Raw genomic sequence first — 27,118 nt, 5'->3', positions numbered from 1 at the left:
TTTATGAATCTCAATTGTTTAATTAGTTAGTCATTGCCTAATAATGCATTAAAACTGTGGTGGTAATTTGATTACAAGTCAGTTTTTTTTAACTAATTTTAACATCATATCTGTAATAGTTGTTCTCCACGATTTTAATATACTTACTAATGAAACTTTATTGTGAATTGTTATCAATTGTACTTTATCATGCTTTTGCAGTTCTATTTGGTTGAAATATATCATTACATTACACATGGACTATATAAAATAAAGCAATACACTAAGTAGTGTTTCTTATTTTCATGATAAATGTTTAGCAATTAAATGCAACAGGACAGTTTGATGCATCATAAGCCTAAAACATATAACAAATACCCATGACTTTTTCAGGGATCAGTGACAGAGGACAAGTCACAAGCAACTCACCAGATTTACCCATCATCCACAACAGATGAGGGTGTGTTTTTTGTTTCTTCTTTCTGTGCAGGCAACGTGTGAATTATTTAGTTGGTTTGGCATAGTGATGTATGTGTTAAAATAATTTCTCTTTCACTTTTGGGCTGTTTTCAGAAGAGTGGTTTACACCAGTCATGCGATTGGATCGGCAAGTGATGGTGCACTGGGGCATGTGTCCAGACAGGTAGTAAAGGATCGCACAAACATTTACTCACATATTCGAAATGTCTGCATTGTAATTTGCTGCATTTGATTTATGTTGCAATGATTATATATGCTTTCATATTTCATTTTTTAGTTATGATTCGCTTATATCAGCAAGTGATGTAGATGCAGAAGTTGAAGAGCCTCCCAACCCAGACAGATCCTTGAAGGTGATAACATACTTTTTAAAAGCAATACTTTGATTTCCCATGATCCTCCTAAACTCATCTTTTCATCTATATTTGTCAATTTCTTGTTTCTAGCAATCATTAAACAATTGAGATTAGCTTTTCCTGATGACATTAAAATTAAAACATAAAAAAATAAAAAAAATTTTCCTCAGGTTAATGCCAGATGGGTTCTTGACACGGATACATATAACGAGTGGATGAATGAAGAAGACTATGAGATTGATGAGAACGGGAATAGTTTGCGTTTCCGGCGGCGGATCTACCAAAATACTGAAGTATGTTTATTTATTAATCCAATTTCATGCCATGTTTAACCCTTTCTAATTTATGTATTAAATACTCCTGCTGACTCCTATGGGAGTTTTTTGTAATGTAACTATTATTTAGAACACATCGCTTTAATGTTTCCTTGGTGATGCATTAGGTTTATCTTGTGACACACCGCTACCCCAATGACTTGCATATATATCTGGTTTTGTTTAGTTTTTTACTTCTGCAAATATTGACAAATGTCCTGATTATATTGTGAGATGTCTGATATCCTAACTGGGCGTCACGGTGGTGCAGTGGGTAGCATGATCACCTCACAGCAAGAAGGTCTTTGGTTCGAGCCCCGGCTGGGTCAGTTGGCATTTCTGTGTGAAGTTGGCATGTTTTCCCTGTGTTGGCATGGGTTTCCTCTGGATGCTTCGGTTTTCCCCACAGTCCAAAGACATGCGCTATATGTGAATTAAAAAAACCAAATTAGCGGTATGTGTGAAAGAGTGTGTATGGTTGTTTCCCAGTGTTGTGTTGCGGCTGGAAGGGCATTCGCTGCGTAAAACATATGCTGGATAAGTTGGTGATTCATTCCGCTGTTGCGACCTCTGATAAATCAGAGACTAATTTAAAAAATGAGTTAAAAATATTAATTTTGATCATATTAGTTGGTCTATGAATGATGATGGGATTAGTCTACACTGCAGGAGGGATCAGAGCTGCTGGATTTACAACATGTTAATTCATCATTTTCTCCTGAAATAGATGGCTGTTTATGTAATAAACGTTATAATCACCTAAACTACATTTCTCATATGAATCATGCATATCTTCTAATTATAGTTAAAAATAATTATTACTGTCGTCTCCATATACCTCATCAAATGATAAATGTTGTATTTAAAATTCTGAAATCTAAAATAAATTATATTTGTTTTAAAACACTGATACGCTCCAGGTACCAGCCAAGGCTGATCACACCTGTGTGATCGTAAACGTGAAAGGGTTCAAACTCATTTGTTTTGCTGTTGGCTTTGGTATGGTGTTTGGTTTTAAAGTATGCAATGTTTTAGACTCCTCTTTTTGTTTTCACTTCAACAAGGAGCAGAAACCTTTTAAGAAACGGCGGCGGTCCCCATCTCCACCAACTTCTGAGTCAAAGAAAAAGGGAGGAAAGAAAAGGTTAAATTAAATTTCTTAAATTGTAATAAGTTGTCTTATTTATGTGTCAAATATATTGTAATAAATCAAAAGGTATTGTTGCCTTTTTCCCTCTGAAAGTGTTAATAAATCCAGTTTGATTCAAGATTGCATATGATTCCTAATAACATGACATGTTGATTTTGATGCAACCCAGTAGCTCAGGGGTCTATAAAAAACGTGGCCAGCCAGAAGAGGTGGATCCAGAGGAGGATCTTACTAAGGAGATGGAGGATCCCACACCTGTCCCCAACATGGAGGAGGTCATCCTGCCTAAAAATGGTAAATATTTATATATTTTTTACATTAAATACTCATATTGATGCTAAGAGTGTAAAGTCTGGAACACACCAAGCCAACTGGTCTTTGTCGGGCAGCTTCAGCCAGACTAGTTGGTTCGGTGTGTTCCACATGGTAGCTCTTGTCAGGTTAACACCGGAGATTGTTGGCCTGATTCACCATGTGGAATTGACATCATACCATTGGCTGAAGTGAGCACTCTAATCGGTTATTCAGCAGCTTGGTTGTACTGACACTAGGCTATACGAACAGTGCCTGATCGTGTTTGACCCCCATTGCCCTTTTCGTTTGACAAGTGTGAGTGCTCCGAATCACACCCAGTTGGAATACATGGTCTGGAGAGCGGTTTGGTTAGGCTTTGTTATGAGTACAAAGCACGTCTGAGCATGAAACTGAAGACACAACGTCAATTAAGGGATGGTTTCATATGAATTTATTAATCATTCTTACTTTTTAATGAATGCGAACTGCCATACTATATTAAAGATGCAAACCCCTAGCTGCACGTCAGCTGCCACCTTCGATGACTTCAATGACAGCACAATGACATTCATGAAAACTTTGAGCTTCAAAAGTGGTGGATCTGTTTGGCAAAATGTTTGACTGTGTCATCGCATCCCAAACGACTTAAAATAATACAAAACAATATAAAACTTAAGCAATCTCCATTGTATTGAGCGAGACAGCTTCTCTTCCTATCCGAACAGTCGCATCATTGATGATATAAGTGTACTTGGGCTCGGAAGTTAAAAATACAGTGTAAGTGCAGGCTGAGGGGGAGGGGGTAAAATTACAAATCAAGGCAACTGTGTCTAGTATGAGTACACCCTTAGAGTGTGAGTGTGCCTCTTGCACAGGCTCAGAACATGCCTCTTGTTACAGTCAGCTTTTGTTCGTTTGGTATGTTCACATGCAGCTTTTTGGTTCAGCTGTGAGCCAACATGAGGTGACAACACAGTTGGGTTTCGTTGGTCCTAGTTGTTTGTCGTTGGCTTGGTATGTCCCGGCTTTGACAGCACATTTGTTTCTCATTGTTTACAGTGAACCTGAAAAAAGACAGTGAAAATACTCCAGTCAAAGGTGGCGTTATGGCTGATTTAGGTAAGATTGCCTGTGTATTTCACTGTTTGTCTGTTTGTATATCAGTATATACATTTAATGTGTCTGTTTCTCTCAGATGACCAGGAAGAGGATCTGCTCGCTGGTGTCAGAGTAAGTCAGCCTAACAATATAAAGTAGTTTGTGCATTTACTAAAAAAACTTATTTTCTCCAAAAGCCTCTAAGAAGGTCTATAAAAAATAACAAAAGGACAATACTCCATGGCTGCACTGAACAAATAGTGTGCCAAGGAAAGAAGGGGTTGAATGTTTGTTTGTTTTTCACTTTTAGAACATACAGTTAGGTCCATAAATATTTGGACATCGACACAGTTCTAACATTTTTGGCTCTATACACCAACACGATGGATTTGAAATGAAACAAACAAGATGTGCTTTAACTGCAGACTGTCATTTAATTTGGGGGCATTAACATCTAAATCAGACGAACGGTGTAGGAATTACAACAGTTTGCGTATGTGCCTCCCACTTGTTAAGGGTCCAAAAGTAATTGGACAATTGGCTTCTGAGCTGTTTTATGGCCAGGTGTGTGTTGTTCCCTCATTGTTCCTATTATAAAGAGCAGATAAAATGTTCAGAGTTCATTTTAAGTGTTCTATTTGCATTTGGAATCTGTTACTGTGAACTCTCAAGATGGGATCCAAAGAGCTGTCACTATGAGTCAAGCAAGCCATCATTAGGCTGAAAAAACAAAACTAAGCCATCAGAGAGATAGCAAAAACATTAGGCATGGCCAAAACAACTGTTTGAAACATTCTTAAAAAGAAAAAACACAACAGTGAGCTCAGCAACACCAAAAGACCTGGAAGACTACTGAAACTGTGGTGGACGACTGAAGAATTCTTTCCCTGGTGAAGAAAACACCCTGGCCAGATTAGAGTTCTAAAAAAGCCTTCACAGTGCTGGAACAACATCATATGGACTGATGAGATCAAGATCAGCTTGTAGTAGAGTAATGGGAAGAGAAGAGTATGTTGAAGGAAAGGATCTGCTCATGATTCTAAGCAGTGAAGCATGGTGGTACTAGTGTCATGGTGTGGGCATGTATGGCTGCCAATGGAACTGATTCTCTTGTATTTATTGAAGATGTGACTGCTGACAAAAGCAGCAGGATGAATTCTGAAGTGTTTCAGGCAATATTTTCTGCTCATATTAAGCCAAATACTTCAGAACTCATAGGATGGGGTTTCATAGTGCAGATGGAGAATGGCTCCAAGCATACTGCTAAAGCAACCAAAGAATTTTTGAAGGGAAAGAAGTGGTTATGCAATGGCCAAGTCAATTGAGTCCGATTGAGCATGCATTTCACTTGCTAAAGATGAAACTGAAGTGAAAATGCCCCAAGAACAAGCAGTAACTGAAGAATGTTGCAGTAGAGGCCTGGCAGAGCACAACTTAGGAATAAAAGTCCGTGTCTGGTGATGTCTGTGCGTTCCAGACTTCAGGCTGTAATTGACTACAAAGGTTTTGCAACCAAAAATGAACAAATTAAAGTTTGATTCATGATTATTATTTTGTCCAATTACCTTTGGTCCCTTAACAAGTGGGAGGCACATATGCAAACTGTTGTAATTTCTACACGGTTCACCTGATTTGGATCTAAATACCCTCAAATTAAAACTGACAGTCTGCAGTTAAAGCACATCTTATTTCAATTCAAATCAATTGTGTTGGTGTATAGAGTCAAAAATGTTAGAATTGTGTCGATGTTCCAATATTTATGGACCTAACTGTAGTTAGGAACAACCAATTTGTATTTTGTGTGTGCATTCTTTTTCCAAGTCATTTTAAGTAATAATTTTAATACATTTTAAGTTAGTCATTTAGTCAAGTTATACAAGTGCTTTCTGTCCAGACTAACACTTGTTATAACCTTGTTATAGTTCTCTTTGTCTACTCTGTGCTTAAATCTGTGAGTTCTGCGATGTTTTGTGTGGAGGATGAGGAGGAGCAGAGGGAGTTTGGCCGTGGGATGGAGGGGGAGGAAAGTGCCACAGAGCAAACACATCACATCATTGTGCCCACCTATGCCTCCTGGTTTGACTACAACTGGTAAGAGTTTATCTGTCCAGATTACTCCAACTCGAGAGCTGAGGCTAATGCTCATGCAATTGCCATTCTTTTTGTTTGAAACATTTTTTTTTTATTTCGTTTCCTCTTAATATAACATTCAGTACCATTCATAGTTTAAGTGAAGAAATTAAAATTGTCCCATATTTCAACCTACTCATAATCGTTTGGGCTAACATTTTTTCATATGACACATTCTAAATAATAAATTCCATCCATAATTTAAGTGTAGGCAGTGAATGTTTTTACAAAACCTCAGTATTATACGTGCTGCTGTAGTTATACCAACAGTTATAAGGAAGTTGCAATTACATTTTTACAAAGAGTAATACTGGAGTGTGTGTGTGTGTGTTTTTGTGTATGTGATTCTCTTTTTTTTTAGTATTCATCAGATTGAGAGACGAGCTCTTCCAGAGTTTTTCAATGGGAAAAACAAGTCCAAAACTCCAGAAATGTAAGTCACTGTTGTTTACATGCATATACTATGTTGGATTAATATGAGCTCTGAATTAACATATTTGTATTTGTAGATATCTTGCATATCGCAACTTCATGATTGACACATACCGGCTAAACCCTCAGGAGTATCTGACCTCAACCTCCTCTAGACGAAACCTAACTGGAGATGTGTGTGCTCTCATAAGGTGTGTGTTTGTGATCTTGATGTAAACATCTTGTATATATTGTGATCTTGCTATTTAGAAACAGGAATTAATTTATGAGTTCTAAGACTGAAGACCAAGGCCTATTCACACTGCGCTAATAGACATCAATACATGGTGTCATATCAATGTGCTATGTCTGTGGCCATCCGTTGAAGCCTGTTTTTGCTGATTAAATACTAAATCTGTGCTTGTCTGGTTGTGGAATGACTTGTCTGAAATGTCTGTCAGCTCAGTGTCAATTGGGCTAAAGTCTTTTCACCGTTCATTTCTGTGCTACAAAAAGTCTAAGTCACAAATGTTCTGGGATAAAAGTTTATAGTTTGGTTACTCTGACGTCTACAGAAACTTAAATTATTACATAAGTAAATGTGCCAAGTAACTTAAAAATGCATCTGTCATTGAGTCATTCATTCAAAAGATTCACTATATAATCTAGATCTTTGTTTAAATATGACATCGGATGCCCATTTTTCACAAGTTGAGATGATTTTTAGGATCTTATTGAAAAGTCTTTGGGTCCTATCATACGCAATAAGGCGCAAGACGTATTTAGAAAAATTTGTTGCCATTTTCAGACCGGCGCAGCACTAATTTTCATGTTTTGCGCCACATTGTTTAAAGAGCCCATATTATGGGTTTTTGAAAATGCTCTTCCATATAGTGTCACACAGCTCTAAGTGAAGTGAAATGTCCAGCTAAGGCTTAAATCTGTAAGTGTACAGTGTTTAAAACTGTTGATTCATCTATAAAAGAGTCGACTCATAGTGCTTCAAACGAGTCGTCTTGATAACGAGTCATTAGGTGTTTCGTAAACACAAGTAGTCGCGCTTGCAAACCCGAGAGATTTGAAACCTGCGGCCCCGCCCACTAACAGAAAAAAAAGTCACACACACACAGAGACACACACAGACACCGGTCGTATGAAGTGACGCTGTGCAGATGGATATTATTGACAGACTAATCAAAGATGAAACCTCAGCTATATAGCCCAGCCTTGAGCAGATCGAGTGCTTCTGGAAACTACATGCTTACAAAGAAGACTTCATCAGTTTGTTAAAGGAAGGATCAGTAAAGACTGTCAGAACATGGATCAGTGCATCATGAATCAGTTTCTTCCCCCATTTCACAAGTGTAAGTACGTGCGATTAAAATTATTGCCTCGTTTACTCTAGCTTGCAAATTATGTATTTAGTTGTGTTTTGTTACTTGTAACTGCGTGTACTGTATCAGGTTAACTCTTTATATTCTCATATCGCGTGTAAAGCCACGTTGAAAACGCGACGCGTGCCGCTTTGTTTACGGATCGTCAGCTGTTTCTACACACATGCAACGGTCAAGTTTCAAAATAGTTCAGCTCAGGTTCGAGGTGAGGTGTCTAAATTGCACCCAGCAAGCTGAACTGGCGCTCAAGGCGTGTGTGTTGTGTTCTCTGGAGTGTAATATGTGTGCGTAGCACCGGAGCAAGCTGAACTGCCGCTCTAGGCAAAGGATGATCACGTCGCCCTCATTATCCACCCTTATTATTCGCGGATATAACTGAGGACGCGGGTGGTGAGGGAGGTGTCTCCGACGCCGCTATGGACGCGCCGGCCCTGTGTGTGTGTGTGTGTGCGTGTGCGTGTGCGTGTGCGTGTGCGTGTGTGTGTGTGTGTGTGTGTGAAAAGAGCATGTACACTGTGATGGGCTAGGAGATCTCCTCGCCAGTTCTTGGACTTTTTGCTTGATAAAATAGTTAGTCGTCGGTATTTTCTAGTCCATCGTCTGTATTTACATTCACCCACTGGCAGCCAAAATCCACTATGAAGCGTGTATGCACTGTGACTACTTTTATATTGTTGATTTTCTGCTGGGCATTTCACTCTGTCTCGCGCTGAAGCCTGTCAGTGTCGTCGACCAATCGCAGCAGGCTGTCATCGGTCTAATCAGCGCAAATTAGCTTCGCTCTGAGGAGGTGTTTGGGAATAAATGAAACGCTGAACGATTCATATGGGAGTTGCTGGGATAATTAGGGAAAAAACATTTGCAGATTATAAGACCATGAAAGTGTTGTTTGACCTTGCATGAATATTAGACTGTTGTTGGAGACCCTTACAACCTAAATATGACCCTATTTCATGTATAATATGGGCTCTTTAAGTAGCAAATCCATTTGCACCACATTGCGGACTCAGGACTGTGCCGGTCTAGAAAGGAGGTGTGTTAAGGCGCACTGTGTCATTGACCATCTAAAAGCAGGTCTAAAATCCAGCGCAGAGCACGTTGTGCGATTATGCAAGTCCAAATGCTTACACAGGATGTACAGCAATACACCAATATCTTAAATATGAAAAAATTAAAGGATTGCTCACTACCTCCATGCCTTCATCTCAGGGGGGCTTTTTTCAGTTTATTCATGCCAATTTGCAATTGTATATTGTTCTTATTCATTCATATTCCTTCGGCTAAGTCCCTTTATTCATCAGGGGTCGCCACAGCGGAATAAATCGCCAACTTATCCAGCATTTATTTTACGCAGCTTCCATGCTGCAACATAGTACTGGGAGCCATACATACACACTCATTCACACACATACACTATGGCCAATTTAGATTATTCAATTCACTTCTAGCGTATGTCTTTGGACTTGTGGGGGAAACTGGAGCACCCGGAGGAAACCCACACCAACACGGGGAGAACTTACAAACTCCACACAGAAATGCCAACTGACTCAGCCAGGGCTCAAACCAGCGACTTTCTTGCTGTGATACGATCGTGCTACCCACTGTGCCACCATGTTGCCTAATGTTATTATTAGTAGTATTATTTATTATATGTAAATTAATATTTTTTTTAATAAAAACAAGTTTAGGTTTGTCCATCTGTCAGGTTTTGGAGACGTGTGCATCACCATATGGTGCATAAGAATAGGACGTGTGTCTGGATATAACTCTCTGGATATAACTAATTGCTATTATTGATCATTTATTCATTTGCTGGAAATTAGAACTGAATTTAGAAAATGTTTTGAAACAAATATTTGCACTTAAACAAAATTAAATAAACATTAATGAACGTCTTCTGAGGGGTGCGTACAACACCGTTTCCTTATCCACAAAAGTAAAGGAGTAAAGTAAAGAGTGAAAGTAAAGTAAAAAGACCGAATGGAGGAGGCTCATTCTTTATCCTTGCACTGCAGATGGTCTTTTTAACTGTTTTCTCGCTAGTGAAGCATTCAGTTTTTCAACTTACAAAGTCCACCATGTAAATAGCAAATGCATCATGGTGCGACGCAACTGACTTCTAAAGGGAATGTGAGATGAGACTCTGATTGGTTTAATGCATTAATGCAATTGGTTTATGCTCAAAACACACCCATAACTCATTAATAGAATAAGCACAACCCTGTTAGACCCTGCACCACTGCACAGGCTGTATTTTTCCATCTATAAAATAGTGTATTTGTACACACCCTTAATGCTTTTGTGCCATGAGGTTTAGATTTTGCACCGAGATTGTTAAAACAGAGCTCTTTATCTTTGGTGAAAAATACTCAATTGTAAATGAACACCCTTTGTAAACTGTGGTAAAAATGACCCATTGAAAGAAAATGGTGCTAACCCTGGACCTCTGAAGCTGGATCACGAATGGCTGGTATTGATCCATTCTTGACTTAGCAAAACTAGCGCATTACACACAGTGTTTAGCAGAGCCTTAAGCTTCTCCTTCCTTCCTGTCTAAATGACTTGCATGACAGTAAATGTTTTGGCAAAATCTGACATTGCACCACATCTCACGTGCATATAATCGTTTATCTTCACAATGTAGGATGTAGTCAGCCATATTAGAAACTGTATATAACTAATTCTTTGATCTAAATGACACTAAACACTTTCTATTTACTCAGAGAGGACGAAATTACATCTAAACAAATATTGCTAAAAATCACTTTTTTTGTCACTTGTGTGTAATCATGTGCTGTGGGTAAAAGGTGTTTCAATCCACCTACCACCGCAAGTATATTTCAAACCTGTGGTAAGCTGTGTGTGTGTGTGTGTGTGTGTGTGTGTGTGTGTGTATACATACATACATGCATACATACATACATGTATATGTGTGTATATGATGACAAAATGGGTCAAATGCTGGCAAATTTTATAATAAACTGGCTGCATGTTTTTTGAGATGGCAGACTCAGCAAAGACTAAATACAATAAAATGCACAAGAGCAAAAGTTTTATCCGATGTCACCTTTAAGTACAAAAAGTCATGATTCTCAATTTATCCAGAACTGTGCTACTCTACTGTGCATATATCATTTGTGATTAATTTATTAACCTGGTTATGTGTATGTCTAGGGTTCATTCTTTTTTGGAGCAGTGGGGATTGATAAATTATCAAGTTGACGCAGAGAGTCGCCCCCTCCCTATGGGCCCACCCCCGACACCACACTTTAACGTTCTTACAGATGCACCATCTGGACTTGTCCCACTACAGCACAGACCACTACAGGTGATACATAAAAACTTTGACTGTACATTGAGAAGCATCAGTTTTGTGCTTTAAATGAATACTAAACAATGACTTACTGGCGTAAAGAAGTTGCAATATAATGGGAGGGGGGGGGGGGGTCTACAATTTAGCCATTATAAAACAAAATATTAAATCAAATTATGTGTGTGTTTGAAGGTTTCTGCTTCTCAGCATATGTTGCATTTCCCTGAGAAATCAAGAGAAAAACCTTCTGACCTGCAGAACTTTGGTTTACGAAGTGACATTTACGCTAAGAAACATCCAAAGGTAAAAGAAATTGCAAATTGTTTTATTTTAGAAGTGTTTACCACAAGTGTCTTGAATCCATTTGTGCACCCGAACTTTGTGTTCTTGATTTCTGTTCTACTTTTTAATCTTTAAGAGCAAAGGTGCAAGTGCAGGGAGAGAATGGACAGAACAGGAAACACTCTTGCTGTTGGAGGTAATCCAGTCAATTTTTTTTTTTTAATATATAATTGAATTAAAGATTTGTACTCTAGACTTCAGCAGCAGTAGTACTGTATGGTTTTGCCAATTATTTTTTTGATGTCAACCAAAACTCCAAGTCCAAAAAATTCCTTTAATTTAAATTGAATAGATATAAAATCCAACATTTTGAGACCTAAAATGATCAATCTCAGTAGCTATGTTTTCATCCACCTATTGCGCATCAGAAAATGCGCATAAAAATGCATGTGCATAACTGAGTTATGCATGTGCATAAACTTTTTTTATTTGATAAGAAAAGATGTGCATAAACTACGATGAAAACACTTTTATCGAACAAATTCCAGTGTGCGCATTAAAAAAAGGGATTTTTAAAATGTGTGTGAATGGACAAACCAGAAGGGTGAGCACATTGTAAAGCATCTGAAATGTTGTTTTGGTCATTCTAAATTGCCATAACCATTTCCCTATTAGTGTTATCATATTACTAATTAACTCCAGAATTGTCCAGAGCATCTGTGTTCCAAGTCTCATGCCTTCAAATGCCACCACTTGTTCATTGCGTGTCGGCATTTTCTTCTGAGGCTCAAATCATTTATTAATTGAAGAAAAGATTCACACAGCTTCTCCTACCTCAATAAATTCCACGATTTTGTTCTCTTTGACTCATTGGATAGAAACGCTGCTTTATTCGTAAATCTTTTGCGATATTACAGTTTTGTGCGCAAGTTTAATTCGCATCTTTAGATGGAAACATAGCTAGTGTTAATGAACCAAGTGTTTTGGACAGCAAATTTATTGCAAAAGAACTTAGCGACCACTGATATTGACGCATGAAGTGAACCGCTTCTGCGAGAGGATAACCCTGTTACACTTGTATTTGTGCCATTCTTGCGACTCAACTTGCTGTTTTAATTGTATAAGATCGCCACAAGAATAAAATATGAAATTCTATGAATGAAAATGTATTTAAAATCATGTCGCTGCAAAAATTCACCTCCCTGACTCACAGCAGCCGTCAGGTGCAGGTGGTGTGAAGGAGCTCTTGAGGTCTCCGCTCCTACACGTTGCCAGATCTAGTTATCTTGTATAGTTTAATACTAATACTGACAGTATTAATAAGGTACTTTGGCTTTAATAAAGTTGAAGTTTATATAAAACTGTCTGCAGTGTCAAAATGGTGGCATATTACCCTTGTAGAGCAGATCTGTAAAACAACAGAAACTAGATTTAAAAGTTTGTCAAGAAGTTTTTTGATGTAGTTCTAAGTAAATTAAAGTTTTAAGTAGCCTTCAAGGGCACATTGGTTACCCTTTATTTCATATTTAATATAAGTCTTTTGTGTCCCCAGAATGTGTCTGTAAAGTTTCAGCTCAAAACACCCATCAGATTATTTATTATAGCTGTTTGAAGTGTCTATATTATATATGGAAAAAGGTTTTGCTGTTTTTTTGTACTGGCCCTTTAAGGCTAGTCCTCCCCGCCCACCGTTCCCACGTGCCTGTCAGCAATTGCCGCCCTCGGCTGCCTCAGGAAGCAGATCTCATGTAACGTGTGTGAGAAATACTACAGTAAGAACTTTAACTATCAGTATTTGATGCATTTTTTTTTGTGGATTTGCAACAATGAGTCACACACAATGTCATTACAAAGTTCACGCACACACACAGCAAGGACACAAACACATAGCGCAGACACACACACACACACACACACACAAACGTAGCGCAGACATACACACACACACACGCATAGCTCAGATACGCAGACACACACACACACAGAGAGAGAGAGAGAGCGTTAAGCTTTGCACTCGTTTTGCACGCATATGTGACATGATACTGGTAATCTCCACTGCTGTATTGATATCTCTTATATTAATGTACAAAATAAACCTGATTTAACATCCACAAACTGCGATTGAAGCGTCTTCCTTTATAATTGTTCTGACACGCGGCTGTGCTGATTAAGTGAATCTGAAGTGAATCGCTGTACTTTATTACACACATGCTCTGTTTTAAAACATTTTAAACTTGTAAAACTCACTCTCGATCACTTTTGATGATGATTGATGACTTTAGCGAACTGAACACACCTTTTATTCCCGGCTGCTTTGCGCTCTTCCTCTCTTGATGATATGATTATACACGTGACTACCGGACATGTTAATGCGCGCAGCTGTCAATCAATATTGGTGGGCGGGGGGACCGCACTCCTACGTAAAGTTGCGGTCGATCTGAAAACCGCTCCAATTGGTCCACTGTTTTTTATGTTGTTAAATTTGAAAAAAGAAGGACTGGGTGTGTTTATATCACCCCCAATATGACAGTTTATACACTATACTTAAACACATTTCTGTCCAAACAGCTTAAAAAGTAGATTTTTCACCATAGGTGCCCTTTAAGTGTAAAGTAGCTTAAAGTTTAAAAGTAGTTTTAAGCTTAAAGTAGCTTTTGTTGTAGAACAGATCTGTAGAACAACGGAAATTAAAACACTGACCAAGATGTAGGCTGTGGCGTTTTATTCAAGTTTATATCCAATTTAGTAGTGGACTAACCATTCACAGTGGAAGCCAGGCTAAAATCCATAAACATTTATTCATTAAACATTTATATAAATCATTGTCTTTTGTTATCATACACGCAAATATTTAGGTTATGTCATCATATGTTGGCTACGTCAATCCTATAACCTCAAATGCATTTAGTTATGTCAGCTTTTCATGATGTCAGCTATGATTGGATGCCTGCTATTCAGTGATAAATAATTAATGTATGACCTGAAACATTGCATGTACAGATGCATGTGACTTTCTTTGAATGTATTTTCAAATAACAGGGCTGTTTTAATGCTGTTCATTTGAATACATTGTCACTGGAATAAATACATAATACTTTTATTATATAATAATATAATGTTATAATAATATCATGTAAATAGTAATGTAAATAATATACTCACGGGCCACTTTATTAGGTACACCTAACTAGTACCAGGTTGGACCCCCTTTTGCCTTCAGAACTGCCTTAATCCTTCGTGGCATAGATTCAACAAGAAACTGGAAATATTCCTCAGAGATTTTGCTCCATATTGACATGATAGCATCAAGCAGTTGCTGCAGATTTGTCGGCTGCACATCCATGATGCGAATCTCCCGTTCCACCACATCCCAAAGGTGCTCTATTGGATTGAGATCTGGTGACTGTGGAAGCTATTTGAATAACTCATCGTTTCTGTTGCCTTTCTATCAGCTGAACCAGTCTGGCCATTGTCCTCTGACCTTTGGCATCAACAAGGCATTTGCGCCCACAGAACTGCCGCTCACTGGATATTTTCTCTTTTTCGGGCCATTCTCTGTAAACCCTAGAGATAGTTGTGCTTGAAAATTTCAGCAGATCAGCCATTTCTGAAATACTTCGACAAGTCACTTAAATCACCTTCTTTTACCCATTCTGATGCTTGATTTGACTGCAGCAAATTGTCTTGACCATGTCTATTAGAAATTTGCTTTAACAAGCAGTTGGACAGGTGTACCTCATAAAGTGGCTGGTGAGTGAATAATAATAATAATAAAAGAAATAAAATTCTTTTGTGACAGCATTATCAGTCAGCAGGATATCATCAGGCTTGTCTGTCTTCTGAAAAGCAGAAATGAAAATATTTTTTAGAACTGCGGAGCAAATTCTAAGAACTTTAAATATGCAGCAATGAACATCACATACTCACATGAAACTGTTCATGTTTAACTGAACTTCTTTGGACGGATTTATTGTGTTTGTTACATTTTGTTCCTTTGTGTAAAAAAAAATAATTTAGAAAAAAGATGTATCATTTTTAAAATTGGTATCGAAAAAATGTCATTATAGGTATCATTCAGGTGTTGATTTTAAAGTCAAAATAGTGGTTACTGGTATCATAAAAAAACAATACCCAGTTCTATTCAGTAGAAATCATTACAATAATAACCCATTTAATATTAATGATGATCAATAATAATTATTATGCAAGTTTTATATTGAATGTAAAGCCCATATAAAGCCCTCTATATCCACCATGGTGTCCTTGCTTTGGAGTAGGTTGTCATTATTTGTTTGCTCATTGCAGGCTTTGGAGATGTATAAAGATGACTGGAATAAGGTGTCAGAGCACGTGGGCAGCCGCACACAGGATGACTGCATTCTTCACTTTTTGCGGTTACCCATAGAGGACCCATACCTAGAGAACTCTGAAGCCTCAATGGGTCCTCTGGCCTATCAGCCGGTTCCCTTCAGCCAGTCAGGGAACCCTGTGATGAGCACTGTTGCTTTTCTTGCATCTGTGGTGGACTCTCGGGTGGCCTCTGCAGCAGCCAAAGCAGCTTTAGGTCAGAGTTTGTATCTTTGTATGTGGTAATTTGAAGATATGATGTTACAAAGAGAGAATGTTTATGTTATACAGTGCTCAGCATCTATAAGTACTCCCCTCACAAATCTATCTTTTAGGTTCATATTTTAAATAGGAAGCTATACAATATTATATTTGTGCATATACATTAGATTAGTCAGTACTGAAGCCAAATCTAGAGCTTATCTAACAAAATAACTTACGATAATGGTACAAAAACTAGTACACTCAATTTTATATGTTATAGAAAAATATTAAATACAAATTTAAAAAAGGAACAATCTAGAGAAGCAATAAAATGGAAAAAAACGAGTTAATTTTGTAGGTAGTAATCTTTTTTGCAATATTTAGCTTGAATTTAATTGTATTATCTTTCAATTTCTAAATGTGTTTGGTGACTAAAATATTATTTTAATAAATTATATCTGTTTAATCTGTTTTGTTTAAATGCACCAAAATACATGACCTATATTCACTGAGAAATGGCAAAAAATATTCATTTTCAAAATGGGTGTGCTCAGTTAAGCTGAGCACTGTATATGTCTGTATTAATATGTAGAACTATCTTACAGAGGAATTTTCGAGAGCAAGAGAAGACGCCCCTTCAGAGTTTTTCAATGTTAACTTTCACAAAGCACCGAGAGTCAGGCTTAATTTAGAACCAGCCTTCACACCCCAAACAGGCGGAGCTGCAGGACTCGATCCTGACCATTCAGAAAAAACTGGTACTCATCTTACTTTTTTGTGCGTGTGTGTTTTATGGAAGTTATCAAATCTCTCCTCTGCATTTTCATTTGAAATGCATGCTAAAAACCAGGTATATACTGTATGGTTAAATGTCATTAACCTTGTTATCAACATTAAATCAATAGTTCACGCAAAAATGAAAATTTTCATCCTTTACTCATGCTCTACTTGTTGAAAACCTATTGAGTTTCTTCTGTTGAATACAAAAGAAGATATTTTGAATGCTGGTGGATGGTACCCATCAAATCAAATAGTAATTTTTACTTACTATGGAATTCAGGTATCGAATAGAAATGAAGTACCATCAACTAGCATTTTTCAAAATATCTTCTTTAGTGTTCAACAGAAGAAAAAAAGAAGAAAGATTTAAAACCACATGAGGTTGAGTAAACTGATGGCATTTTTGGGTGAACTAACATTTTAAGGTATAGGTCTTAGTCAATTCCTGGAAGGCCTCAGGTCCAACCCTAATCAAACACAGCTGATCCAACTAATCAAGGTGTCCTACAAAGACTACTCTCTAATAGTAGGCTGTTTCTCAATTCCAAGAACGCAGAGATCAGACTCGCATTCTTGTGGAGAGTGGTCTTGCCAAGTTACCTCGAAAGAACGAACTCGGGAGACCGCGAAAACAGAGAACGCGTTCTGTGAGATATCAGATGCTGCGTTCTTCCTGATGATCACATGACCTTCACGCGTTTTTAATGGAAAATTATTTAAACTATTAAAATTATTACAGCATTCGTACAATTATTTTTTCCCTTTTCACAATATATACTATGCATAAAGACCTTACAAATATACTTTGCACAATACAAATGAAACTATTTTTGGTACCAATTTCAGCAAATAGACACCCTTAATGTGTTTATGCCTTTATAAAGATTTTCATGTTAATATTTACTTTCATCGTCTCATTTAGGGAAACTCCAGAGATAAATAAGTTATATCTCTGAACTTTAGTAATAAATCTATATAAAATGCTGCACTTTCCATCTCCTTTATTCAATCGCAATGACTTTTGGGACTTCTCTTGCTAATTTTGTGCTCAAGTCTAGAAATATCAAGAACACATCCGGGACCTTTCACGCGTCCTCCCGTCTTGCGGTCTTGAGTTTTGGAACTAAACTTTGGTAGTTGATGATGACATTACATAAGAACACGAAGACGCAAGAACACAAAATGAGAAACAGCCGTAGTCTTGAACACCTTGGTTATTTGGATAAACTGTGTTTGATTAGGGTTAGAGCAAAACTGTGCAGAGCTGCGGCCCTCCAGGAATTGAGTTTGAGACCTATGTGAGGTGTCTCTAAGATATACTGTAGATGGTAATAATATTTCTGTCATAATTTTATTAATAAACTAATGTATGTTTTTATAAATAAATAAAGGAACTTGGTGATTTAAGGTAAGGATTTTAGTTCATATAAATGCTGTTCTTTTAAACTTTTTTATCAGAGTCCTGAAAAAAAAAGTTTTCAGCAAAGTTAAGTTTCTTATTCCCCAAATCAGCATATTATAATGATTTCTGAATGATCACATGACCTGAAATTATGGTTTCTAATTTCAACATTGTAAATTAAAACATTAAACAGTTTATTTAAATTCTTATTATGATTTACAATGTTATTGTTTGTTGCTGTGGGAATGGTTTTACCTAAATCATCCATTGGAGGGCAGTAAGTGGTAGAAGAACAATGTAATGTGTAATGTCAGTCATCATGTCTGACCTCTATACTCCCTATACTATGTAATGTGTTGTACACTTAACATTAGGATTTTGACTAGTTTATGGTTCTCTATTTTTAAAAATAAATTTATTTTATTCTTTTTTCAAGATGGAGGTGGTATAGAAACGATGAATGCTGAATATGACCAGCATGAAAAGGTACACGAATCTTCTTCGGTAATAATTTTCTGCAGTTTTTTTTATTATTATTTATTTTATTTCACAAATCCGAATGAGCAATGTGTGATTGTGACTGAGTCTGTATTGTCTGCTGTAGTTGGAGGGTGACAGCATTTTGGAAGAGAGAGATTGCGTGAAGAACGAGGAGAAAGAAGAGAGTGAAGGAGAGCGAGGAGACGAGAGCACAGCAGGTCAGAGGAGCTCAGATGCTCTGCATATTAAAACACTTTGCATTGATTCACCTTGATTTAACACGTTGCTGCTATATTATTCAATATTCACAGAAGTTCATTTGACATGACAGCTCGGGCGCACTAAAGCTAAAAATAGTTTACTACTGACCTACTCAAACGGTGGTTGAATGCCAAATGTATTTTGAAAAAAATAAAACAAAAACCTGAAAACGGTTTCATTTAACATTCACAAAGAAGTGAACTGCATGATTTATGATTGTGAATATAGCAACATAAACTACCATTCAGAAAAATAGTACTTGTTCAGTTTATTTTTGGTCATGTCTTTGATGGACACCAATGATGCATGCATTTGCTCAAAAACAGTTATAAAATTGTATAATGTATTGTTGACATTTACTAATACACTCACCGGCCACTTTATTAGGTGCACCTGTCCAAATTCTCATTAACGCAATATTCTAATCAGCCAATCACATGGCAGGAACTCCATTGTGGCATGTAGACATGGTCAAGACGATCTGCTGCAGTTCAATTGAGCATCAGAATGGGAAGATAGGTGATTTTTGAACGTGCCATGGTTGTTGGTGCCAGATGGGCTGGTCTGAGTATTTTAGAATCTGTTGATCTACTGAAATTTTCAAGCACAACCATCTCTAGGGAATGGTTCGAAAACTACAAAATATCCAGTAAGCAGTAGTTCTGTTGACACAAATGCCTTGTTGATGCCAGAGGTCAGATGAGAATAACCGGACTGGTTTGAGCTGATAGAAAGGCAACAGTAACTCAAAAATACCTATAGTTACAACCGAGGAATGCAGAAGAGCATCTCTGAACACACAACACGACGAACCTTGAGGCGGATGGGCTAGGTGTGACTTCTGTGAGCTAAGAACAGGAATCTGAGGCTACAATTCACCAAAATTGGACCTTAGAAGATTGGAAAAACGTTGCTTGGTCTGATTAGTTATGATTTCTGCTATGACATTCGGATGGTAGGGTCAGAATTTGGCATTAACAACATGAAAGCATGAATTCGTCCTACTTTGAATCAACATTTCAAGCTGGTGATGTAATACTGTGGGGGATATTTTCTTGGCACACTTTAGGCCCATTATTACCAATTGAACATAGTGTCAATGCTGCAGCCTACCTGAGAATTGTTGCTGACCATGTCCATGCCTTTATGACCACAGTGAACCCATCTTCTGATGGCTACTTTCAGCAGGATAATGCACCATGTCATAAAGCACGGATTGTCTCAGACTGGTTTCTCTTTAACATGACAATGAGTTCACTGTATTCAAATGGCCTCCACAGTCACCAGATTCTAATCCAGTAGAGCACCTTTGGGATGTGGTGGACCACTCTTATGTCAGTATGGACCAAAATCTCTTAGGGAATTTTTCCAGCACCTTGTTGAATCAATGCCATGAAGGTTTAGGGCAATTCTGAAGGCAAAAGGGGGTCCAACCCGGTACTAGTTAGGTGTACCTTATAAAGTGGCCAGTGAGTATGTTTGAATATTAATTAAAATATTTACTAATATATTTTAATATGAATTAGTTTTATTATTAAATAAAACTTTAAAAAGTTTTACTATAAAGAATGTACCTTTATGCTTTATATATTCAATTATATAAATTTCAATGTGATATTGGAATGTGAATTAGCAAATACCAACACCGGCATTGGGTTAGTTACTTCAAACAAGTTATTAATTACTAATTCGATTTAATAACCTCTTTTAATTATTTACTCTTTAGATTTATTAACACAAATGTACATTCAGTCGGTGCAATAGCCTAGTGGTTAGCGCATCGACGTATTGTTCAGTAGCACGTCAGAGCATCCCAAGTTCGAATCCTGGCTCGAGGACATTTCCCTACCAGAACATGCAAACTCCACACAGTGTGTGGATGTTTCCCAGTGATGGATTGCAGCTAGAAGGGCATCCGCTGTGTAAAAACATATGCTGGATATGTTGGCAGTTCATTCCGATGTGGTGACCCCAGATTAATAAAGGGACTAAGCCGAAAAGAAAATGAATGGATGAATGAATGAATGAATACATATATCAAACTGTGAAACCGGTCAAAGCAATGACAACATATTTGATACATATATTGTTGTCTAATTTCCTACATAATTTATTGTTTTATAAGCATGTCTGACAGATGTAAATGTATTTTGGTTTTGTTAAAAAAAAAAGAATTATTCTGCAGAATATCTGAACAACTATTTCTCTGCTCTTTCAAATTTATACCATATATTTTCACCAACTGATTTTTCAAAAAGTTCATTTTTTCTTAATCTTGTTCATTCCTTTTTCATAAATGTAGCCTTCTTTATTTGAGAAATAGAAGTATTCTACAGAAGGTATTTGTATAGGTATTAAGGCAAGTACATTATAAGAAGCTGTTATTAAAAACGAACAGCAATTCCTTACTTGACTTTTTTTTCGTGGATTTACTACATCTAGTTAGTAATTTACTATTTACTACATCTACTTAGTTTTATTACACCCAACACTGGCCCCTACTGTGTGCAGTATAATTGTGCAAAATCTCTTTTGTCTGTTTGTCTAGAGGAGAGTTTTGACATGAGCCTGACTCAAGTAGAGGGAGAGCAGATGAAGAGGAGGCTGGAGCTGGATGTGGTGGAGGGAAACATTGCAACAGCAGCTGCAGCAGCACTGGCCTCAGCTGCAACCAAAGCAAAGGTGAATGTCAAACTTCTTTTCTTGTGATCAGTGAAGAGCCAAAAAAAGCGATTGATCTGATCTCCTTCCCATTCTGTCCCTCTAGCACTTGGCTGCAGTAGAAGAGAGGAAGATCAAATCTCTGGTGGCTCTGCTGGTTGAGACTCAGATGAAAAAGCTGGAGATCAAACTGAGACACTTTGAAGAGCTGGAGACCATTATGGATCGAGAAAAAGAGGCTGTGAGTCTGTGCCTTATTCAAGAAAGATAATAGGAGAGCTAGGAGCATTTTTCCTAATGCTGTGTCGTACAACATTGTAATTCAGTATTCGGATGTTATTTATGCTAACTATTGCATTAATAATTTGAATGAAGACAAGATATTTAAAAAAGAAATCAAATAATTATTATCATAAATATAATAGAATTGCAATTGTACAGTTTGTAATAGAGTGGAGGAACTATGAAGTCACATTGTAGGCTAATCGGCTGCTAGCATAAAACTGGTTCCCTCGATAAAATCCCTATAGGATTTTCCTTTAGGCTTTTCGAAGTTTCCAAATAATAAGCTCTGTGTTTAAGCACTCTTCATTACACTTATACGTTTTTTCCAGCCAGATAATCCTCACACGAAAATACAACTTTTATTACTTTTGGATCTTAAATGCAAACACAAGAACTGAAAAACTAACATCAGGCTATATACGGACTACAGTGCTTTCAGGGCACTTTTCCTGTGACGTCAGCACTAGGCAATATTCTGATAGTATGATAACCTTGGATAAAATCATCACTGTTTCACGGTGTTATGGTATTGGGATTACTGCTGTAAAATATGATCTTTTTAAATGTCTGGGTAAAAAAACAAAAACTTTTTCCCCTTTGAAAACAATATATTTTATTTTTTGAAAGATTTATAATATTTTGGAGCTGTAAACATGTCAGGCTAAATAATTCAAATGGATCATTGAATGAATCATGAATCAGACTTCTGCTGTCTTCATTAGTTTCAAAAACACAGATTTCTTTACAATTCAAAACGGCATCTTTGGATGTTTTTTCTGCTGGAGATACTGTTGTCCTAAAAAAAATGTACTTTAGGAAAGGTTTAGCAGAAAATTTGGGAGGTTTTAAAACCTTGATTTTTTTTTTTTTTTTTTTTTTTTTTTACAAACCACGGTATACCTTGAAAACGGTTATCATCCCATGCCTAGTCAGTACCATCCTGCTACAGACAACTTTTCAAGCTTATTTTTAGAAATATGGCCCATGACAAAGATTTATTATACTCTCAGTTTATTATATTATGATCCATGCTATATATTATAAACAAATAAATACGCAAAAACACATAGACCTATGTGCCTTTTGGATAGTTTTTTTAATGTGGGAAATACATTTTGTTTTGCTTTACGGTTGTTGTAAAAGTTTTAAAACTGTATAAATGTGCCTACATAGTATTATCATAAGACAAATTTAAAATAAGTGTATCGCTCGTGCATATAGCCCACTTACTTTAGTAACAGATGAGAGAAATGAGGTGTGAGGGACAAGTCTGGCAAGACAAGATCTATCATGGACGCAGAACAACATTCAATATTCTTTTTTGTCACAAAGTACAGCAAAAAGCAGCCCATACAATAACATATGCTATACATTTTAAAGAGGAATGTAAATATTGCAGTTATGATAAGAGTTAAATGTGTTCAGATGAAGAAAAACCCAACGAAAAATCAATTAATCATGTTAAAATGACAGTTAATATGTATTTATTTTTTACACAATCATTCACATGTTTGCATTACAGAGAGCAGGAAAGAGACAGGCTGCACTGGTAAGCAGTATCCCCATAATATCGTTTAATTGAAACAAATGATCAACAAAATAATCTGTCTTGACTGTCTTTACAATGAAGACATCGTCTACACATATAAATTCCCAATTTAAAAATGCTACAAACTATAAAATACTATTCATGAAAATACTTAAATCAGACAAATCCAAACGCTCAACGCAAGCAAGCTGCGTTCCAGATCAGCTCGATGATGTATAATGTCTTCGACACTGCCTCTAGTCCCATTTAGCAACTTGATAGCAACCATCTTTCTAAAGAAGCGCAATTGACGTCATAGTTCCTCTACTCTTTTCAGGGCTCACAAAATCCAGAAGCCCAACGTCCCGGGGCTATTGATTTTTTTTTAGTCGGGCTACCCAAATCTATCTACACGCTGCTCGGCGGGCCAGTGGGAGAAAAAATATATTTTAATGTTTTTACATTCTCTCACAAAGTGGATATATTTATGTATGTGCTGTGCTGCTGATACGGCAGCAATAAATCCACTTGTTGATAATAAAGGAGAAAAGCCGCAATATTATCAACTACCTCCCAAATAACGTAACATAATGTTAATGTAAGTTTAATTGCTTGTTCTGTACTGAATGTGCAGCACTGAAGCACACAAACACTTGTCACTCACTTAGAGATCGTGACACTAATGTCCCGTTTCTACTGAGTGTTACAGTGCGGTACGTTACGGGTCACCTTTATTAGTCTTGCGTTTCCACTGCTAAAAGGGTACCAATGGTAACAGCCTACTGTTACCTCTGCGATTACATAAAATAAATAAATGCAACATATATGAACACATACAGACCCTTACAGTCTCCGATATGTTACCAATTACAGAAAAACTACACACAGCCTTAGTCCTTTAGTCCTTATTTGGGTTCAAAAACAACACGCAACATATAGCGTACAGTCAGTGCAAACCTCTCATCTGTATCTTTAATCTTCACAAGCAGCTCATGTAACCTCTTGTTAGAAAGTAATTCTGTCATTCCAAGTTCATAGTAGTACAGAAGGTGATTATAATAGTTAAACATGGCAGTTTGTTTATGTTTTAGGTTGCTGAAAAAGTCATTTGCTCCTTTGTTTTTTCTGGCTTCTCTTTTTTTTTTTTGCATTTTACCATTTCTGAAAGGATCAGATGTCAAACACTTAATAATCACACGCACATTATCATCATCAGCGCAAGAAGTTGTTTCAAATATAGACACGTGGCGAGCACAAGCGAGAAAGCAAAACCGCTGGCGCTTTAGACGGCCTTGTAAAAAAACTACGGGGCACAGGGTAGATTCTGCTCTTCTTTTTGACTTTGTGGCTGTTCATAAAGACGACGACAAGATTTGTTTGAGTTCAGGTCGACCATGGCTCGTTATTATATGTAAATATTATTACAGTGTAATGTCTCGGCTGTGTATTTAAAACATGGCGGTTCCATTGTTTTCATTCTGGCTTGTTGCAAGTGAGTGATGTATTTCTGTAAACCAATAGCTGCACATCTGGCTCTGTCTTTTGGTACCCTTTTGTTTGTGCTAGGTACTCTTTGGAAAGGGTAACCAAAAGGTGTGTGAGTGAACTATGTAAGTGCACGCGTCTCCATGAAAGGCACATGCAGAACAGACACACGTACTTAAGGAAGATAGAATACACGTTATAAGTTAATAAAAATAAAGTTTGTCATCAGTCTCTTTTTCGCGGTTATTCAACAGAACGGGTAAACAATTGACAGTTTTTAGACTTTCACTTAAGGGGATCGTTACAGGGGCAGTTACCCCAAAATGAAAATGCTTATTTGTTTTATTTCGGCTAGAATAAAAGCAGTTTTAAATATTTTAAAAACCATTTTAAGGTCAAAATTATAAGCTCCTTCAAGCTATTTATTTTTTCGATAGTCTACTGAACAAACCATCAGTATACAATAAATTGCCTAATTACCCTAACCTGCCGATTTAACCTGATTAATCTAGTTAAGCCTTTAAATGTCACTTTAAGCTGTATAACAGTGTCTTGAAAAATATCTAGTAAAATATTCATTAATATCATCATGGCAAAGATGAAATAAATCAGTTATTAGAAATGAGTTAATAAAACTATTATGTTTAGAAATGTGTTGAAAAAATCTTATCTCCTTTAAACAGAAATTGGGGAAAAAATAAACAGGGGGGCTAATAATTCAGGGGGGTTAATAATTCTGACTTCAACTGTGTCTAACATATTGGAATGTCTTCATAGCTGCAAAAAAAATGGCCTTTTTTTTAATATATTTATAATTAAATAACTTGAAAAAGTTACAATGGTTTTAGTTATTTAAAAATGAATATATAGCCTATAACAAATGAAATTATATATTTTTTTATTTAGTAAATAAATGTTTTTGTTTTTATTTAATAAATGATGTATAGTCTATTTGGGCTGAAGAAAAACTGAAGAGAGCCTGCCTGAGGGCTACCAGGAATTTTAAAATTTTGCGAGTCCTGTAATCATTTATATTAGGGCTGAGCTGTATGAAGATATATATCGTTACCTTGGAATGAAGTGTGTACCGTAAAAGTTTTTATTCCGTGTACACCACGAAATGTAATATATGGGCATGGCTAACTTGCATGCAACATGCATGAGGCTGAGAAAGACCATGAGAGACTGGCAGCGTTGCCGATTGCTTTATATTTTTAACAAGATGCTTCAATAGAAGAATTATATTATGTTATGTTATGTTATACTATATATTTTGTAATTTTTGAAGGAAAAACTTTAATCTTCCTGTTACTTGGACTAAATTTTATATCTGTGAGAAGGTGTTGAGAAATGTTTATAACAAGGTCTGTCCACATAAAACTGTGAAATGTGACGCGGTTTATCTATAGTCACAAATTATTTACTATATTTAGAAGATAGTAAAGTACAAAATAATCAAATAAGATCAAGTTGTTTTCTTTTCTTAAATATTCAAGCTTATCTTTTATATAAAGAAAGCCCTTCTGTACATTTTCTGGTGTAGCTATCTTTAAGTATAAGAACTTCTTCATACTGTGAATTAAAATGTTGGTTATACCACCCAGCCCTAATTTATACTATAAATTAACATAATTGTATGTAAATTGTTTTAAATATATGGGTACCCCAGGGATAAGTATTATCCACTATTTTATTTTCCATATATATGAATGAACTGCAGAGCAATAATGATGATAACCTCGCTCATATAAAATACGCAGATGATCTGGCATTCGTTTCTGTCAGGAAGAAGTGAATAGCTCATTATATTTTAAATATATTAATAGCATCACAGATTGGTTTGGCAAAAGTTCATTACATCTAAATATTGGAAAAACAAAAGAGCTATGTCTGGGAAGTCAAATAAGAGCAGTAGATACTAGATTTTATAAACCAGTCATCATAAATGGAAAAATTGTAGAGCAGGTCTCAATTTTGAAGTATTTAAGCACAATTATTGACAATAAACTGAATTTTGTTAGTAATGTAGAGGCTGTTTATAATAAGGCAAGTCAGCGCCTCAGTCTTCTCCACAAGTTGAGAAGTTGTATTGTTAGTATACAGACCTTAAATATAGCATATAGATCATTAATAGAGTGTGTTCGCACAAAACATTCTTTCATGGTTTGATAACACAACACTTAAACAGAAGAAGAAATTATCGCAGATTATCAATCAGGCAAATAAGATAACTGGTCACAAACAACATTCGCTGCAGATTTTATCCTTTTGGAAAAAACAGCAATTGCGATTTTTTTTTTTTAGAGATAATACACATCTCCTTCACTCAGCTTTTGAAGTGTTACCATCAGGACGCATATTTAGAATTCCTAAAGCCCGAAGAAATGCTTATAAAAAATCATTTATGCCAATTACAGTTGTTGTCTTAAATCGGATCCCTGTTTGAAGTAAATGGGGTGGTTGTCAAGAATGATCTGCAGTAAT

The 27,118-nt window shown here is 36.5% G+C and overlaps 1 protein-coding gene across 3 annotated transcripts in view; it reads left to right on the top strand.

Moving 5' to 3' along the window:
* The window catches only part of smarcc1b (SWI/SNF related, matrix associated, actin dependent regulator of chromatin, subfamily c, member 1b), a 37,800-nt gene that overhangs the window by 6,682 nt on the left and 4,000 nt on the right, over positions 1–27,118 (top strand). The window contains exons 6-25 of one of the 3 annotated variants that reach the window (XM_056480072.1): positions 373–439; positions 553–622; positions 737–812; positions 986–1,108; positions 2,194–2,273; positions 2,452–2,573; positions 3,633–3,692; positions 3,769–3,803; positions 5,650–5,762; positions 6,163–6,234; positions 6,311–6,424; positions 10,781–10,934; positions 11,112–11,222; positions 11,338–11,397; positions 15,507–15,765; positions 16,358–16,510; positions 18,371–18,438; positions 18,539–18,632; positions 21,224–21,357; positions 21,443–21,577. In XM_056480072.1, coding sequence (XP_056336047.1) covers positions 373–439; positions 553–622; positions 737–812; positions 986–1,108; positions 2,194–2,273; positions 2,452–2,573; positions 3,633–3,692; positions 3,769–3,803; positions 5,650–5,762; positions 6,163–6,234; positions 6,311–6,424; positions 10,781–10,934; positions 11,112–11,222; positions 11,338–11,397; positions 15,507–15,765; positions 16,358–16,510; positions 18,371–18,438; positions 18,539–18,632; positions 21,224–21,357; positions 21,443–21,577 — 2,100 coding nt within the window. Of the gene's footprint in view, positions 1–372; positions 440–552; positions 623–736; positions 813–985; positions 1,109–2,193; positions 2,274–2,448; positions 2,574–3,632; positions 3,693–3,768; positions 3,804–5,649; positions 5,763–6,162; positions 6,235–6,310; positions 6,425–10,780; positions 10,935–11,111; positions 11,223–11,337; positions 11,398–15,506; positions 15,766–16,357; positions 16,511–18,370; positions 18,439–18,538; positions 18,633–21,223; positions 21,358–21,442; positions 21,578–27,118 lie in introns of all 3 variants that reach the window. The other 2 variants (XM_056480071.1, XM_056480073.1) reach the window with 2 other exon arrangements.

The sequence above is a fragment of the Danio aesculapii genome, chromosome 19 (assembly GCF_903798145.1).
Source record: "Danio aesculapii chromosome 19, fDanAes4.1, whole genome shotgun sequence".
Lineage (NCBI taxonomy): Eukaryota > Metazoa > Chordata > Actinopteri > Cypriniformes > Danionidae > Danio > Danio aesculapii.
The sequence above is the reverse complement of the archived record's forward strand: the minus strand, read 5'-3'. Positions and strand labels throughout refer to the sequence as shown.